The sequence below is a fragment of the Pelodiscus sinensis genome, chromosome 2 (assembly GCF_049634645.1).
Source record: "Pelodiscus sinensis isolate JC-2024 chromosome 2, ASM4963464v1, whole genome shotgun sequence".
Classification (NCBI taxonomy): Eukaryota; Metazoa; Chordata; order Testudines; family Trionychidae; genus Pelodiscus; species Pelodiscus sinensis.
The window spans coordinates 136,905,170-136,924,067 of NC_134712.1; the positions used below are offsets into that span (position 1 = coordinate 136,905,170).

An 18,898-nucleotide genomic window follows, 5' to 3' on the forward strand; every position below is an offset into this window, starting at 1 on the left:
ATCACATCCATTTATTTGAAAGAAATTTCATTCCAAGTAGTTACATATGTTGACCCAAGGGTAGCAAATTCTGTTCATTCATGGGGAACAAGAACTCTTATTACTAAAGAATGTAAATGATGTGCTGGTAGTTTATAAGCCAGCAAATCTTAGCTTCTTCAAGCCCCGGTGTTGTTTATCTTTTTTCCTACAGACCAAATATGCTTTAAGGGTTTGGGTTTTTTTCAGACAATCCTCACTTCCTGGGTAGCAATATGCCTCTTTTGTTAAGGGCTCCAGCCAGGAACAGACAGCTGTGTTTTTATCAGCTCCTGGTCAGTGGCAGAGTGAGGCTAAGGCAGGATCACTGCCTGCCCTGGCTCCACACTGCTCTGCTTTGCTCCCTGAGGTGACTGACATGTCTGGCCCATTGGCAGACAGGTTAAGTCACTCTGGGTCGTGCACGTTGCCTGTGTCCGGAGGCACTGCTCCCACATATCCCGCTGATCTGTGACATCAGTCCTGGGGCTCGAGGCAGTATGCAAAGATTCTCTGAATGCCCCTTACCACAGGGGCATGCTGGCGAGCCAGCGTTCCTGGCCTCAGCTCTGGATGGGGTGGGAGCACCAATGCTCAAGGACTGGGATCCAGCCCATGGCACAGGCTGGATGAAAAGAAATACTGGGTGTCATCTAGCTTGTGAGGCCCCACTTAGCCAAAGGCTCTGAGATACCAGTTCTAAAGCCCCTGTATTAATCTGGCTCTCTTGCTGTGGCAGAGAAGTCCAGGAGTTGTAATGTTCCTCAAAAGAGCAGTGAAATGGCTACTTCTGTGAGCAGTGTTGGTGAGTTTGACGAAAACGGCCAATCACAGATTGCGTACCTTGAATGGTTTAAACAATTTGTAGCTTGTGGCTCCATTCCAGATGGACAGAGAGTTTCAGCCTTGGTGACAGTGCTGAGTCTGAAGGCATATGGACTGCTGCATAAACTCTTGTCTCCAGCAGTGCCTGGAGCGGCCACATATGCCACAATTACTGCAGCAGTGCAGGAACATTTCTCTCCTATTGCATCGATAATAACATAATGGTAAATGTTCCATTAGCAACATCTGAGAAGTGGAGACTTGGGGCGCACAGTTTGTTGCTGCTCTAAAGAAGTTGATGATTAAGGAAGATTAAGGAAGGAATGGCTTCTATCTCTGGATTATACAGTGACCTAACCCAGAGACAGTACTGACTGTATCAGCACTTATGTTCAAGATGTTGGTTGAAACAGCCGTTGCCATGGAGATCACAGAGACAGATTTGCTAGACTTTAGTGTAAGCAAAGAAGTTAACAAGAAAGAGGATCATGGGAATGAAAAGAATGAGTGTGCGGCTACTGTGCACAAGCAACTCATGCTGAGAAGGATTCCTGACCGTGGCCTGTGACACAATTCCGTGACCAGCAACACAGAATAACCATACATCCAAGAAGATACTTAGGAATGCTGAGCCTAAGAAAAGATGGATGCTGGGAACAAGTTGGCACAAGAACTCAAATGACACTGATCAAATCCTAGCATGATGTGTGCTGTCAGAAACTGGATTAAGAGATGGCATCTGGGTTACACCGTTCATCTGGCAAGTTTCACCAGAGTGGACCTTGATACTGGAGCTGCCATTTGTCTAATTTCTGCATCTACCTATCACTAGAATTTGTCACAAGTTCCTTTGAGGAAACCTCCATGGTTTTAAAGACTTACTGGAGACAAGCTAGTCCCAAAAGGAATACTCCAATTGAAAGTTGAACTAAATTGACAATTAGTGGTTTTACTTTAGTATGTGACTGAACAAATGTATACACCATTATATGACGAATGTTCCAAAGTTTTTCAAAAAGAACTTGGACAGATAAGCAATGTCTCAATGAAGCTCACCCATAAGTCTGACAGCCAGCCAAAATAATGCAAGCCCAGAGTTGTGCCATATGCTTTGAAGCATCGGGCAGAAGCTGATATCAACCATTTAGTGAACTTCAGAATTTTGTGACCAGTTTCATACAGTGTGTTGGCTACACCCAACATCCAAGTGATCAAGAAGGATGTCTATTCAGAGGCTATGTCTACATTTACCAGAGGATTGACACTCTGAGTTCCAGGGTTCGATTTAGCAGGTCTAGTAAAGATCTGCTAAATCGAACACTGAGGGTGTCCCTGCTGGAGACAGTACTCCTTGCTATTGTGAGGAATAAGGGAAGTCAACAGGAGAATTTCTCCTGTCGACCTCCTGCTGTGCTGATGGTGCCAAGCTTGGCTTAAGGTATGTCGACTTCAGCTACATCATTTACATAGTTGTAGCTGTGTACCTTATGCCGAGCTTCCTCCCGCAGTGTCCTAAGTGACCTGGCCTAAGTTGTGGAGTACAAAAAACAATTTTCATTTCAGGATTTGTGCATAATGGGTCTCAGGTGTTCATTCAGATCAAGTTTTTGAAGCTGTATTTTAGTTTGCAATATTTGCAGGAAATGGCAATAGACAAAATTAAATTAATCTAATTATATTTTGTTGGTATCCTTGTATACTGTACTTGTGATTTGTTTTTAGCTGTAGGAATATATAGTACTGTAATCAATTTTTTTAAAGAAGCTGAGAAGATTTTCCACTTCTCTAAAATTGTGTTCATAAAGAGCAATTTCTCTTTAGATTTTTTTAAAATGTAAATTGCACATTCACTTTTAAGTTCCTTGAATGTGCTTCCTGGGGCAGCAAGTTTACTATACACACACACACACTTCTGATGAACTTTAAAAATTGCTATTACTTTTTGAGTTTTTCTCTAGCTGTTCTTCAAATTGTTTTTGGCTTTCCTAATTCTATTTTACACTTTATTTGCCAGTGATTAGGCTCCTTAGGATTTAACATCCACTTTTTTAAACAATACTTTTTTATCTCTCACTGCTTCTTTTACTTGGTTTTTAAACCATGGTGTCTCTTTTTTGTTTCTCTTATTAGTTTTTTTTTTAAATTTGGGAACTACATTTAAATTGATCCTTTATTATGGTGAATTTGAAAAGTTTCCGTGTAGCTTGTGGGGATTTTACTTTTGACACTGTACCTTTTAATTTCTGTTTAATTAACCTCTTCATTTTGTATAGTTCCCCTTTCTGAAATTAAATGGCACAGTTTTAGATATCTGTGGTGTTTTTCCCACCACAAAGATGTTACATTTAATTAATTCAATATTTTCAGTTGGTCCAGCTACATTCACCTCCTGGACCAGATCCTCTGCTCCAATTGGGACTAAATCAAGAATTGCTTCTCCTCTTGTGGGTTCTAGAAACAGCTGCTCCAAGAAGCAGTCATTGAAGGTATCAAGAAACTTTATCTCTGCATCCCATCCTGAGGTGGCGTGTACCCAGTCAATATGGGGATATTGAAATACTCCAATATTACTGTTTTTTAAATTTTGATAATATCTCTCTAATCTCCCTTACCATTTCATAGTCACTATCACTATACTGATCAGGTGGTCTGTAATATAGCCCTGCTGCTATGTTTTTATTATTAGAGTATGGAATTGCTGTTCATAGAGATTCTATGGTACAGTTTGGTTCCTTTAAGTTCTTGACTTCATTTGATTCTATGCTTTCTTTCTCATATAGTGCCATTCCCTCACCAGCATGACCTGTTCTGTCCTTCTGACATATATTGTATCCTGGTATTTTTGTGTCCCATTGATTATCCTCATTCCACCAAGTTTCTGTGATACCCATTATATCAATAGCCCTTTTTAATACAAGGCACTCTAGTTCACCCATATTTAGACTTCTAGATTTGTATATAAGCACTTAAAAACTATCTGTGATAAGACGTACACCAGGCAGGCAAATCACCATGCGCTTCTCCTGGACATCACAAATCCAGCTATGTTTCTAATGATTGAACACCTATCTCTTCCTAATAACTGGAGTTCCCTCTCCTGTAGAAATCCTCAATTTGAGAGGGTACCACAAAACCATCTGGAAGGAAGGTTCCACTCACCAGCACAGAGACTGTCTGACTCGCGGTGGCACTGCTCTACTGTGTCCTGGACAGTCTCATCTATGTACCTTTCTGCCTCCCTTAGTGCTTCCAGTTCAGCAACTCTGGCCTCTAAAGCCAAGACATGCTCCCTGAGGGCCAGGAGCTCCTTGCAGGGAATATGTAACCCACACACCTAGGGAGGTTACTTTTGGTTCTTGAAGAAAAAGGCTGTTTCAGTCTTCTCAAGCACTGTTGCTTTGATGGGCAAACGAAGGTTAAAAAAAAAGTCTAGAATGGCATCTTATTACCCAAGGTAGGGAGAGCTTCAGTTTACGGTGGGTTTATCTTGACATGTGCAGTTGATGCAGGGGTCTGACGGTCTCTGCAACTGCTGAATTTTCCAGCCCTAGCTCTTCTTAGGATACATTTACACAGCAATTAAAACCTATGGCCTGCCTGAGCCACCTGACTCAGGCTTGTGGGGCTCAGGGTAAGGGGTTGTTTAATTGCAGTGTAGACACTCAGGCTGAAGCTCAGGCTCTAGGACCCTGTAAGGTAGGAGGGGCCTCAGCAGGAGCATTTACAACACAATTAAACAAACTCTTAGTTCAAACTCCACGAGCTTGAGCCAGCTGGCATGGGTCAGCCACAGGCTTTTAACTGCCGTGTAGACATATGCCCTCAGTACAGTTTGCATCTATTTAATTGTCTTTTTGCTGGATTCATTACTTCTTTTCACATTGAACAAATATTTTGGGCAAGAACCCAATGGAACTTTGCTCATTTATACTAGGTAAGGCTCTGGTCTTTCATATCAATCATTTTCAGCTACCATAGCAAAAGTACAGCTATTGAATTTTGAAAAAATGATATAATAGCTGCACGATGAAACAAACAGCAAAAGAAACTTGAAATACAGAAGTATATGGAATCAATATACAATTCCACAGTTCTGAGAGAATATTCTAGTAATAATCTACCCACTGATGCATTTCATTAAGAGTAAATCCTAAAAGACAACCTATGTGATGAGTGAATTTGAAAGGGTTGTTAATGTTGATTTAGTTGGCTTGTGTATGTTGAGAGATTACCTCCATAGATCACAAAGAAAAAGAACAGAAAAAACAAAAGAAGTTCACACAACCATGAGATACCATATGCATAAAAGAAACAATAAAGAAACTGAAATCAGTAAAAAAAGGAATAGGAAACAAAATATTTTGTAGATAACTAGTTCTATTACTTGCAACTATACCAGCTAACAAATAGATTTAAGTATATTTTTAAAAATATGCTACAGCATACTTTTAATCATTTTTAGTATTGAATCTATATTTGAATGAGAAACAAATGGAATATATAGTCAATCTGTTATGTATTCTGATTTTTATTCTGTGCACCATTTCTTTCTGACAGAGGCAATATTCTGTCAAAGTTAGACAGAACACTATTTCCTTGTTGGATGCTACAGATGTTGCCACCTGCAGTTTAAAGTAAAATATTTTTTACACATAATAGTGTTGCTCTCAGTTTTGCTGATAGATATTTGCCTCTGATGTATTACTGAAGTCATACAACTCAAAAATTGTGTGCAATCTTGGCATTACAACAACAGATGCATATCCTGTTCCATTCAATTATATTATTTCATTATGTTTTTTTATGTATAGATAGGACCAAAATATATTGCCAATATCAAATTTAACCTTTAATTTTTTACAGATGCATCAACTATTGCAGTTTTTAATTCACATTATTTTACTTTAGGTGGTTGTCAATGAAGAGAATGAATTTTTAGCTTTTCTTCACAGACACAGTCAGGACCCCTTATAGGATTGTGAAGCCCAAGAATTTGCCACGCAGTTTGCTGCAGAACTGTGCTCCAAAATCTATGGCCATGGCTGTGTCACAGGAATTATAGCATCATAACTACAGTGCCGTAGCTATGTTGCCATGAACCCAAAGCATCGATACAGCCTGGAGCAACTGAAAGGATTTTTCTGTCACTGTAGGAACAATGGTAGCTAAGTGGATGGAAGGATTCTTCTATCTACCTAGGGTCTGCATCTACTCCAAGGGTTAGGTCAACATAGCGAGGGCACTCACAAAATGGATTTTTCATCCCTCTGAGCACCATAGCTATGTTGAACTAAATTTTAAATGTAGAAGAAGCCTACGCTTTCGTTTAAACAAAAAATGATGGTCCTGTCTCATCACTGCATTGCTTGATCTTTAACACCAGTTTAACGCCACAGATTTCACTGAAGTGAAGCTGGAGTAACACAGTGGTGAATCAGGTCATATGTTTTTAGCCTTCTGCATTGCAAAGAAAGGCTTGAAAATGAATCTACACTACATAGCCATTGCTGACATAGCTAGGGGTAGCAGTGCCCCTCAGGTAGACGTAGCCTATATCAACATAAAGCATTTTTGTATTGGTACAAGAGCATCACCTCTTCAAACAACATTAGCTACATCAGTAGAAGCACTCTTTGGTCAACACAGCTAAGTCTACTCTGCGGTTTTTGCTGTGTAGACATCTTTGTCAGGGTTGTTTGTTTTTTTTCACATCACTGATCAATGCAGCTCTGCCATTATAACTTTCATAGCCTGGTGCATACTCAAAACTTAGGTCAACTGTGCTACATCTCTCAATTTTCAAAAATCCACACTCCTGAGCAACATGCTTAAGATGACCTAACACCTGGTGTAGACAGCTCTAGGTCAACAGAAGAATTTCTCCAAAGACTAAGCTACACCAACTGGGAAAAGTGGATTATCTATGCCAACAGGAGAACCCATCTTGTTGACATAGGTAATGTCTTCACTGATGTGCTGCAGCAGTGCAGCTGTAGCTGTGTCACTGTCGCATTTCAAGCATATACAAGTGCTTTTACAGTGTTAGCTCATCTTCAGCCTGTCCCATACCTGGCTGCCAAAACCTACCATTTCACCCTGACATCTTTTATGAGGCAATTGGGTGCTAGAGGGTGGCTGTGGAGATTATTGGTAGGGCTGCCAGTAGATGCTGAGCACCCACTATTTATTCCTGTGGGGCTCCAGTCGTAGGGCACAGAAAGGATCATGCCTATGTCAGTGCTTAGGTTGATCTAAGTTTTAGGTGGAGGCCAGGCCTGATGGAGTGCCATCTAAAAATAGACAATAACCAAGTGGTTTCACCTGAAAGGTGGAGGAGGAACTTGAACTAAGGGGGGAGTCTCCCGCATTCTAGGTGAGAACCCCTGGGCTGAAAGTTACTCTGGAGCTCCACCTCTCCCTCCTCACGCCTTCGCCAGCTTCTTGCTAAAATGGCATAGTCCCCTAACACAAAGAGAGGAATTTCCAGGCAAAGGGAGGTGTCTTCCTAAGCCACAGACTTAACCACCTTTCTCCAAATGAAATTAATAAGTAGCAGGTTTAAAACAAACAAAAGGAAGTTTTTTCTTCACTCAGTGCACAGTCAACCTATGGAACTCTTTCCCAGAGGATGTTGAGAAGACCAGACTTTAACAGGGTTCAAAAAAGAGCTAGATAAATTCATGCAGGATAGATCCATCAATAACTATTAGCCAGGATGGGTAGGAATGGTGTCCCTAGCCTCTGTTTGTCAGAGGCTGGAAATGGATGACAGGGGAGGGATCACTTGATTATTACATGTTCAGTTCACTCCCTCTGAGGCATCTGGCCTTGGTCACTGTTGGCAGACAGAGTACTGGGCTAGATGGACTTTTGGTCTGACCTAGTATGGCCGTTCTTATGAACTGCCTAATGTGCTGGCTTTTGTACCTCTAATTGTAAGGTGCTCATCTTTATCTCTCCCCACTCGTTGTATGCATGGAGTCTATGTGCTGAACTGAGGATTTGGGAATTCCAATGATTGTTCTGCGTATCTAAGAGTTAGGTATGGCAAGACTCTGGGACACTACTGCTAGGTTCGTTTGCGAATCTAGCCCATTGTATATATATTATTCCAAGTAGAAAAAAATCTTTTGGGGCTTTAGAATTCAAAATCCACTGGCGGCAATGAAGACTGAAAGAGGAGATGGGATCAAAATTCTCTTGTCAGGTTGTTTACTCCATGCCATATTGTAAATATAAACAATTGATAATTTTCTTCTAGGAGTATCAACCTTGTAACACCAATCCCTGTCCAGAGCTGAAAAAGACCACCCCTTGGACGCCTTGGACTCCAGTCAATATCTCAGACAATGGTGGCCACTATGAACAACGATTCCGCTACACTTGCAAGGCACGCTTGCCTGACCCAAATTTGCTAGAGGTGGGAAGACAGAGGATTGAAATGCGTTATTGTTCCAGTGATGGTACCAGCGGATGCTCAACAGATGGTAAGCAGAGATAGTACAAGTGAATAATAGCACCCAGTAGACAGATTAGTGGACAGTGGTATAATACAGTCAAGTGGCTGGAAATTGATGTGCGTTTTTAACAGTGAGATTAATCCAGAATTGGAATAGTTTACCTAAGTATTGTAATGAATTTTTTATCACTAGTAATTTTTTCAATCAAATGAGACAGCCCTACACACATGCTGTGCCTGTGGGGGGGGGGGTCTGTGTACCCCCAAATGAGACAGCCCTACACACATGCTGTGCCTGTCGGGGGGGGGGTCTATATACTCCTGAATGAGACAGCCCTACACACATGCTGTGCCTGTCGGGAGGGGGGGTCTGTATACCCCCAAATGAGACAGCCCTACACACATGCTGTGCCTGTCGGGGGGGGGGTCTGTATACCTCCAAATGAGACAGCCCTACACACATGCTGTGCCTGTCGGGGGGGGGGTCTGTATACCCCCAAATGAGACAGCCCTACACACGTGCTGTGCCTGTCGGGGGAGGGGGGGTCTGTATACTCCTGAATGAGACAGCCCTACACACATGCTGTGCCTGTCGGGGGGGGGGGGGGTCTGTATACCCCGAAATGAGACAGCCCTACACACATGCTGTGCCTTGTACATATGCTTTAGTTCAAATAGGAAATAATTCAGGGTCATCCTTTGGCTTTGTTTTGTGGGCAGTCAGACAAGCTGATCATTCTGGTCTTGGAATTTATGAACTTGCTAGACCAGTGTTTCTTAAACTATTTAAGACCGAGGAATACCAAACAATAATTTTTTTTCTGAGGAACACCAAGGATTTTTGGTTGAGGGGAAAAAAAAAAAAGTCGGGGAGGAAAATGGTCGGGGAGAAAGTTATTGAGTTATTGAGCAAAAAAAAAGTTGTCCACGCCTTCAGGGACGTCCATTTTGAATTCTGTTGTTCTCTGCGGCACACGCCGGTGTATCTCGGAACACAGTTTAAGAAACACTGTGCTAGACCAATGGCTGTAATTCCAGTTTCATGACAGAGTGAAGATTTTTACTTGGTGTTTTTCATAGTATTACAGAGTTTAAGGCCAGAAGGGATCACTGGCTCATCTATTCTGACCTGCATGTATATCAGAGGCCACCAACACCGCCCACTGTACACACACTAAACCCAGCAACTGAAATTAAACCAAAATATTACAACCCAAAGGTGACTAGATTATTACGTTCCACAGGGAGAGAAGAGAAGGGGCCTAAGGTGCACCAGTGCCTGAGGCCTGAGAAAGGCAGGGGTATGTGTGAGATATATTCAGATTGATATGGCAAGTGACCTGCAGCCACTTGCTGCAGAAGAAGTTGAGCTCCCTTCCCCCATCTTACCTGGAGGGAAATTCCTTCCTAAGCCCACGCAAGACAAAAAGACTGACCTTAAACCTGTGAGCAAGAACCAGACAGCCAAATATCTGAGGGTATGACTACACTAGCCCCCTAGTTTGAACTAGGGAGGCTAATGTAGGCATTCGAAGTTGCAAATAAAGCCCGGGATTTAAATATCCCGGGCTTTATTTGCATCTTCCTGTCTGAGCGCCATTTTTAAATCCCCCTAGTCTGAACTAACTGCCGCGGCTACACATGGCAGTCAAACGTTAACTCGAACTAAGTCCTTAGTTCGAGTTAACTGTTACACCTCATTTCACGAGGTGTAGACATACCTTGAGAGAGAGAATGGTCAATGTCACCTCAGAGCCCTGGCCTACCCCATCCAATGTCCCATCTCCAGGTCTGGCCATACTGATGGTACAGAGGAAGGAGATTTAAAAAAACAATGCATTTTGTGGGAGATCTCTTCCAGATTCCTGCAGATGGTCAGCTGAAACCCTAAAACATGAGCTTTTAGGAACATCAGACAGAATGCTGAAGTGAGCCCTCAGGCTGTTGAGCCCTTCCTCTTACCAGGACAAACAACCCCATCATGCAATCTCACTCATAAATTTGTTGAGCTCATTTCAGAAATGTTAATGGGAAGAAAGTAATAGATCAAAACAGGTAAATTGGCTTCTATTTCTTCAGGCTGGACTTAATATCTCAGGATAACACATGTTTTTAATTTCTGGCTATAAGACTTGTTGGTGTGTGTCAGATGTTCTTTCTAGTAATTAATTCATCACAATGATAGCCATGAAATTGTAAAATAATTTTTGAGATTGTTCTGTCATCTCTTTCTCTCTGCTGTCTTTTGGGAGAGATTCTGACAAATTCTGTTTTTATTTTATAAATATTTGGCTGTACTATAACACTGATGATAAATGAAGCTTTTTAATGAATAATTAAAGAGCAACAGATGACTGCATGCTTATGACAATTAGCTAGACAAATACTTTATGAAGAGGATAACTTCTATTATTAATGTTTTATAGTATTGAGCTATCACCAGGATTTAAAGTTCTGTTTCTGACTACAAAGGGAAAATGACCCCCTTCAATGTTATTTTTAGCTATAGATGCATTTTACATACAGAATTTATTCAAATTTTCTGCTTGTCAGTAGCCACTTAGTTATTCATAAACTGATGTTCAGTTGAAGTCCACCCTGATTTTAAATTATTAGTTATAAGATTCTTAATTTCATTGTTATTTATTAGTAGTTATAAGAATATTTTCCAGTTGCATATCCTTTTACATCTTAAAGGGTTTTAATCAATTGATTATCACAACAGCCTGGAAAGATAAATATGCATAGTCAAGTGGGTAATCCCACTCTGGCACTCCAAATGCAGAAGGCAGGGACCTGCAAGAGACTTTAGAATACCTTGCCACTAAAAGCTTTTGTTTAAAAACTCCCCAACGTCATAAATTCCCTGTCCTTGGCTTGGTATCATTGCCACCACCCAGATGCAAAAGCACCCAGGAAGATGCATTTAAGAATTCCTTCCCATGGAGTACACTCAAGCTCTTTGACCCTCCCTCTGGAGAGAACTTGAGAAACTGTAATTTTTCCTAGTAGCATGGCTTGCAGTCTTAGGGTACGTCTAGACTACAGGCTTTTGTCGACAGAAGTTTTGTCAACAGTATCTGTCGAGAAAACTTCTGTCGACAGAGAGCGTCTAGACACATTCAGTTCTGTCGACAAAGCAAGCTGCTTTGTCGACAAAACCCTGTAGTCTAGACACAACCGTACATGCAATAACACCTTCTGTCGACAGAACTCTGTCGACAAAAGGCGTTATGCCTCATAAAATGAGGTTTACCAGCATTGACAAAACTGCTGAATTCTGTCGACGTTATGTCGACAGAACTCAGCGGTAGTGTAGACGCAGGTATAGTTTTGTCGACAAAAGTCCACTTTTGTCAACAAAACTCTGTAGTCTAGACACACCCTTCGACATGTGCACACAAAACCTTCTGTCTTCAAGGATACAGGAATCAGATCATAGTCTTGAAAGGGTGATTTTTATTAACAAAACAAAGAAAACACACGTGGTGAAAGAATACCTGTTTGTTAGATTATTAGATTTACAGAGCAACTGAAAAAAAGGATTAAAACATAGAATTGCTGGGATTCAGTGGTAACCTGATCATGCCTGACTAAACATTCCGGCTGTATCTAGACTTGGCAAGTTTTTCCGCAAAAGCAACTGCTTTTGCGGAAAAACTTGCCAGCTGTCTACACTGGCCGCTTGAATTTCCGCAAGAACACTGACTTCCTACTGTCTGAAATCAGTGCTTCTTGCGGAAATACTATGCTGCTCCCGTTCGGGCAAAAGTCCTTTTGCGCAAAGCTTTTGCTCAAAAGGGCCAGTGTAGACAGCTCAGATTTGTTTTGCGCAAAAAAGCCCCGATCGCGAAAATGGCGGTCGGGGCTTTTTTGCACAAAAGTGCGTCTAGATTGGCACAGACACTTTTCCGCGTCCGTGCCAATCTAGATGCTCTTTTCCGCAAATGCTTTTAACAGAAAACTTTTCCGGTAAAAGCATTTGCGGAAAATCATGCCAGTCTAGATGTAACCTCCCTGTTCTACTTACATATCCTAGTCCTTCATGAATCTTCCATGCCTTGGTTTCCTGGCTTAACTCATGTCTCCCAGTTCTGCTCTGGTCACACATTAACAGGAACAGGAAGCTCACTGCTTCCAATTCAAAAGCCTACACTCTTTTTCCATTGGCTCTCCTCACCTCCTGCCAACTCCCATTCTGCTTCCCTAGCATTCCTGGAGACTCTCTAGGACTACTGTCTATGGTTTTAACCCTTACTGACAAGAAAATTAGGTTTAGGTTTCAAGAGTAAACCATAGTGAAAAGACTAACTGAATAGCTGCAAGTATCAGAGGGGTAGCTGTGTTAGTCTGAATCTGCAAAAGCGATGAGGAGTCCTGTGGCACCTTATAGACTAACTGAAGTGTAGGAGCATAAGCTTTCGTGGGCAAAGACCCACTTCGTCAGATGCATGTGACGAAGTGGGTCTTTGCCCACGAAAGCTTATGCTCCTACACTTCAGTTAGTCTATAAGGTGCCACAGGACTCCTCATCGCTTGAATAGCTGCAATGTCTAGAAAAGGGTATTACCCCTCCCATTCATCATAGCATTAATAACTACAGTAGCTAAGCATATTATTTGCATGGTTACAGTTTTTTTTTAAAATTTTCTACGGTGATATGCACTTGTAAGGAAATTAACATCTGTAGACAAATGTAGAGCTATTTCATTCCACTTCTGGCAGTACAGTCCGTCACTATATCGGTGCCTGGAAATTACATCAACTTTGTCTGTTTCTTTAGTTTGCATGTACTAATGATAGGGGAATTGTAAATATTGCTCTCTTGTGGTTATCTATGCAGCCTTCATCTGTTATGTAGAAGCTTGCTTATTACTTCTAATCCTTGCATAAGATTGGGGGAAAATTAATTATCACAAAAAGAAAGTCAGTCATTTCAGTAAGAGAGACTCTGGGAAACATTTAATTGCTATATATTCCCCAAATCTGGTAATATTTCTAAAGATACAGGAATAAACATCCCTGGAAGCCTGTTACTGCTTGCTTTAACCCTAACCTCAAAAAGTCATTCTTCCTAAAGGCAAGATGTAATTTAGTTTTAATACTATTTCAGACCTTGTCTTTTATGAGGAGAAACTGATTAAATAATAGTATTAGCCCTGAAAGAGTGCCAGAGGCTATCAACACCTTTTTATTTTTAACTAAAGCCTGAATGTGAGAATATTCTACTGCCAAGAGGAATACAAGATGAAATGTTATCGCTTTGGCTGTCTCATCAAGGCTAAGCTGTGTTGCATCATGATAAGAAGAAAATTACTTTTTAAAGTTGTGATTGTTTGACTTTAATAAATACAACCCCCAAAATATTAACAGAACTTCAGAGTCATATTTTTAAATAGAAAAGATATATAAATAAAAAATAAGATTTTCATAATAACTTTTTCTCATTGCACATTACCTTATTTGTCATTGAATATGTAATATTAAAATTGCTTTAATATTTGCCTTGAATATTATTGTTTAAATGAGTCTAGTGAGGCTGTGAAGTTCACATGTAATTAATCAACATGGTTCTGGGGAATAGCATTTTCAACTTGCTGAGGTGAATATAGGTGGGAACAGTGAAATGGAGATAATACTTACCCATTTTGCAGAGGTTTTGTGAGGCTAATTTAATGTTTGTAATACACAAGCAGATCCTTAGACAGAAGATGCTGTACAAGTGCAATTAGTACTATTTTTGAGCTTCTAGGAGTTATATTTCCCATCCAAACATTTGCTCTACATTACATTTCCAATAATGTCCAGAAGGTAGTGATTCACATTTCTTGTATAATATTAGAGAAAGCATTGAAAGATAACAGTTCCCCAAAATGAATAGCACCACCATCACCTCAAAATGAACATGTCTCTCTTTACATAGAGCTGTCATTTCAGAGGATCTGTGGTAAACATCCTGTCCTATTTCATCAATGGGAGTTTGTCAGTCAGTTTGATCTTTCCTACAGAGATGGATGAGTGACCACATGTCTATGCTTCATCCTCAAGACATTAGGAAGTAACTCCTGTATGAGACAAGATCTTAAAAGTAACCCTGGGCGGCTTTGCTCTGGTGTCCCTGGTCTGCTGGGGGGGGGGGGGGGTTCAGCCAGTGCCCCCCCCAGCAGACCAGGCTTTTCTTGCCTACCCGTGGGAGCAGCTGGGGGCTTCCGGGTTGGTCCCCAAGTCAGCCGCTGCTGAAACTGACCAGCGGCTGACTACAGTCATTCAAACTTGCAAATGAATCCCAGGATTTAAATATCCCGGTCTTCATTTGCATATTTCCAGGCACCGCCATTTTTAAATGCCCCGTAGTTCGAAGTACCTGCCCGCGGCTACACACGGCATGGACTAGGTAGTTTGAATTAAAGCTCCTCATTCGAACTATCATTACTCCTCCTGCAATGAGGAGTAAAGATAGTTTGAATTAGGAGCTTTAGTTCGAACTACCTAGCCCATTCCACGTGTAGCCACGGGCAGGTAGTTTGTACTACCAGGTATTTAAAAATGGCAGCACCCGGGAACATATAAATGAAGCCTGGGATATTTAAATCCCGGGCTTCCTTTGCAAGTTTGAATGACTACATTAGCCACCCTAGTCTGAACTACGGTAGCTAGTGTAGACATACCCTAAGGCATTTAGCTTGGTACCCCATCACATGTTTGTTAAAAACTAGAATTATATAAAATTAACATGGCACACATTAAATGGATTAAATACAGGCTAACTAATAGGTTTCAAAATGTAATTGTCAATGGGGAAGGATCATCAAATGGGTGTGTTTCTAGTTAGTCCTGCAGGGATCAGTTCTTGGCTATCTGGAAGAGAGCAAGTTTGTAGATAGCAGCACAAAGCCTAGGGGAGTGATAAATAATTCATGGGACAGATCACTGAATCAAAGCAATCTGGATCATTTGGTGAACTCGGCACACAAAAACAACTTTAACTGTAATATGGCTAAGTGTATCCATCAAGAAACAAGGAATCTATCTCAGGGAGCAGTGACTCTGAAGAAGATTTGGGGATTGTGGTTGCTAATCAATTGAATATGAGTTCTCAGTGCCATGGTGTGGTCTGAAGGGCTAATGTACTTATTGGTTGTATAAACAGGGAAATCTGGAGTAGGAGTAAAGAAGTTATGTTACTTCTGTTTTTGACAGCTGTGCAACTACTGCTGGAATGCTGTGTCCGGTTCTGATATCCACAACTCAAGAAGGATGTTGATAAATTGGAGAAGGTTCAGAAAAGAGCCATGAGAATGATTAAAAGGATTAAAAATATATACTGTCTTATAGGGAAAAATAAAAAAACTCAATCTCTTTATCTTAAAGAGAAGGTTAAGGAGTTTATAATTACCTAGATGAGTAACAAATATTTGGTGGTAAATGGTTCAGTCTAGCAGATCCAATGGCTGCAAGTTGAAATTAGACACATTCAAACTGAAAATTAGGTATACATTGAAATAGTGGGGTAATTAGCCACTGGAACAATTTACCAAGCATTTTTCATCACGGAAAACTTTAAAATCAAGAGTAGGGGTTTTTCTAAAAAATATGCTTTAGTCCAAACACAAATTAATTCAGGGTCATTCTGTGGTCTGTGTTAGAGTAGAGTAGCTGACCACAATAAACCGTTCTGGCCGTAAAAACTGTGAACCATGGGTGTCTGGAAGGTAATGAATTCACACAGATGAAGAGTGTAAAAAAAAGTAGGAGTATGCAGGAATTGTGGGAAAATGCCACACCTTTAATAATGTCATTGTGAAATAGAATCTTCATATGTACAAGGAGGAGAAAGATAATGCTTACTGTCTGCAGGAAACTGATTTAAAATATTTGTCAGTAGCCAATAGTTACACGCTAGTTAATTTAATTTGATTGTTTCTATATCATTCTATAGGTCTGGAATTCAAATTAACTTGGCCTGTTGTTGTGATTTGAATCCTTTGTCTAAAGGGAAAACTCAACAAGACCGATGTTATGGATGGGATTCACAAAAGCATTTAGGCACTTGACTCCCTACTCAGTGAGAGTTGGGCACCTAAGTATTTTTGTGAATCCCATCCCATAAAAGTTATTTAAAAGCTGTAGAATGTAGTGTATTCTTTTAGCATCCTGAAATGAATGAGACTCATGGAAATGTGAGTTGTTGCAAGAACATCCCACTAAAACCTTGATTCCATACATTATTATGTGTTAGTGGCAAGGTCCTGCTGAGATTTTGCATAAATAATTTTTCTGATATTCTGTAACACTAAGAAATCTGATATGTTATTGAAAAAATGTGAAATAAAGTTACTCGTTTCCCTTAAGACTGAAAATTCCACCCCTCAGAGTGATCCTCAATTCATTCTAATGGTATTGTAAAATGACACAATGCTGCAATATTTTATCTAGAGAAATACTGACCAGCATAATCTAAATCAGAATAGCTCAGCCATAATTTGTGCTCCTGTTAGCCCTTTGGCTGAAGTGCTGTTTGTAAGTTGGTGGTTGAAGATGGGGAAGGGCAGCTGTGGTACCCTCTTTTCTTCTCACCTTTATTATGTGTATAATCCTGGGATTTGTCAGCTGGGCAACCTCATAAGGCAAGTCTATTCCAACTCATCTGATGAAATAGGGTTGGTGTTATACATTTGTTTATCTGTAAGAGCACTTCTACACAGCAGGGCTAAAGCCAAAATAAGCTATGCCACTTGAGCTACGTCAGTTGCATAGCTTAAGTCAAAACAGCTTAATTTGGCTTTTGGCTCTGTCTACACAGCAGGAAGTGCAAGAAAGAGTACTCTTCCTTCGACTACCCTTACTCCTCATAAAATGAGGGTTACAGGAGTTGGAGTAAGAAGTCCACCAGCTTGACATTATTTTGACATTATGTCAAAATAACTGCTTGTAGTGTAGCCGCAGACTATGTTATTTCGGATTAACGTCAGTTATCCCAAAATAACACTGCTGCATAGACATTCCCTGAGGTGCCACAGGACTACTTATGGAAAGAGGTGTTCAAGCAACATTTTAACTCCCACAGTGTTTCCCTATAATCTCTTCCATTCTGGATTCAAATTTGTATCAGGTTTCATAAAATCTGCTGATAATATGTTTGCACAATAGGAACTGGTTCAGAGGGAGCAGTAATTGTTCTCAGTTATTATCCAGAGGGAGGATTCTATCCACAAATTTGGGGATTTAGTATTACTGTCTAAGGAACTGAGCTGAGCAGTTTCTCATTACAAAACTGAGACAAAACCAAACTTATTTGTCTGTTACTGCATCATTTATTTAATTGTTGCCCACTGTTATAGTGTACTGAATAAAAGTCTTCAAGGCCCCATCTATACTACGAGTATTATAATCACAGTCACAAGGGTGCATCATAAATGCATGTGTAACAGTGTTACTAGTGTTTGAACCTGTGGTGGAGACAAGACATGGGTAGTTTTAATACAATTGCAGCTAATTATATCCAGGTGTTTTATTGCAGCAGATCTGGAATAGCAGAGCAATTTGGGAAGACACAAGGCAAAACTGCAGGGGTCTTTAACATAATTCTGCATAGCCACTGTGGATGTGTTGAACTGTTTGTACTTTCATTAGTATAAAACCACTGTTTCAGTTTGCAAACAATTCACTGTGGATAGGTCTCATACTGCAGCCAAAGATATTGTGAACTGGATTGGGATGTAGTCTACGGCGCACATTGAATGTAGTGCTCGTTACATTCCACTTGCTTAGGGTGCTTGTAGTCATATGGTTTGAGTTGAAGATTACTATAGGGCAACATGTCCTCAATATCAGTTCTCATTCTTACATTTTATTAGAAGACTTACCCTGCGTGACTCACGTCCTTCAGGGCAGGGGACTGGGAGTGTGTGGGAGGATACAGGAGTCAAGGCAGGGGCTTGGGGATTTAAGGGACTTAGGGCAGGAAGCCAGAGGTATGCGGGGCTGCAGGATTCAGGATTGGGGGATATGGGAGGCTCAGGTTAGGAGTCTAAGGGTGTGGGGGAGCAAGAGTCAGGGTTGATGGGTAATGAGGACCTCAAGGCAGAGGTGCAGGTGTCCGAGCAAGGGGTGGGGGCTCAGAGCAGGGGTGTGAGTGTGCAGGAATCGTGGTTGAAGTGTAAGGGGGGGGCTCAAGGTGGAGAGTGGATGGATGGGGAGTGCAGGAGGCAGAGGAGGGGGTGGAGGGCTCCCGGCGGGAGTGAAGATGCAGGAGTCAGAACTGGAGGGGGGGGGAGGCATAGGAGGACTCAGAGCAGGGAGAGCTCAGAGGTGGGCGTAGATAGTGGCCGCTCCCCAGGTGAACCATATTAGCAGTATTGTAAAACTTCAGAAGAATTCCCGTCATAGGGTGAGTGGCTGATATCACTGCCATACATGGCAGATGTACACAGTGGCTGAGCAGTTTTGCTACAGCTGATAGGATCAGAAGTTAAGTGCTATGCTGAGTTCTTTTGTGGGAGTTCCTTCCCTATCGGGAGCCCTACATTGGCATTAAGAATGACTTTTAGCGGTGTTTCATCCAGGTAGGGACTAAAGCATATTGGCAATGCTGCT

At 41.1% G+C, this 18,898-nt stretch overlaps 1 protein-coding gene across 4 annotated transcripts in view; it reads left to right on the plus strand.

Moving 5' to 3' along the window:
• Positions 1-18,898, plus strand: part of SEMA5A (semaphorin 5A) — a 549,656-nt gene that overhangs the window by 480,151 nt on the left and 50,607 nt on the right. For all 4 annotated transcript variants that reach the window (XM_075921490.1, XM_075921489.1, XM_006111031.3 and 1 more), the window contains one exon: positions 8,105-8,330. In XM_075921490.1, the coding sequence (XP_075777605.1) occupies positions 8,105-8,330 (226 nt within the window). The remainder of the gene's footprint in view (positions 1-8,104; positions 8,331-18,898) is intronic.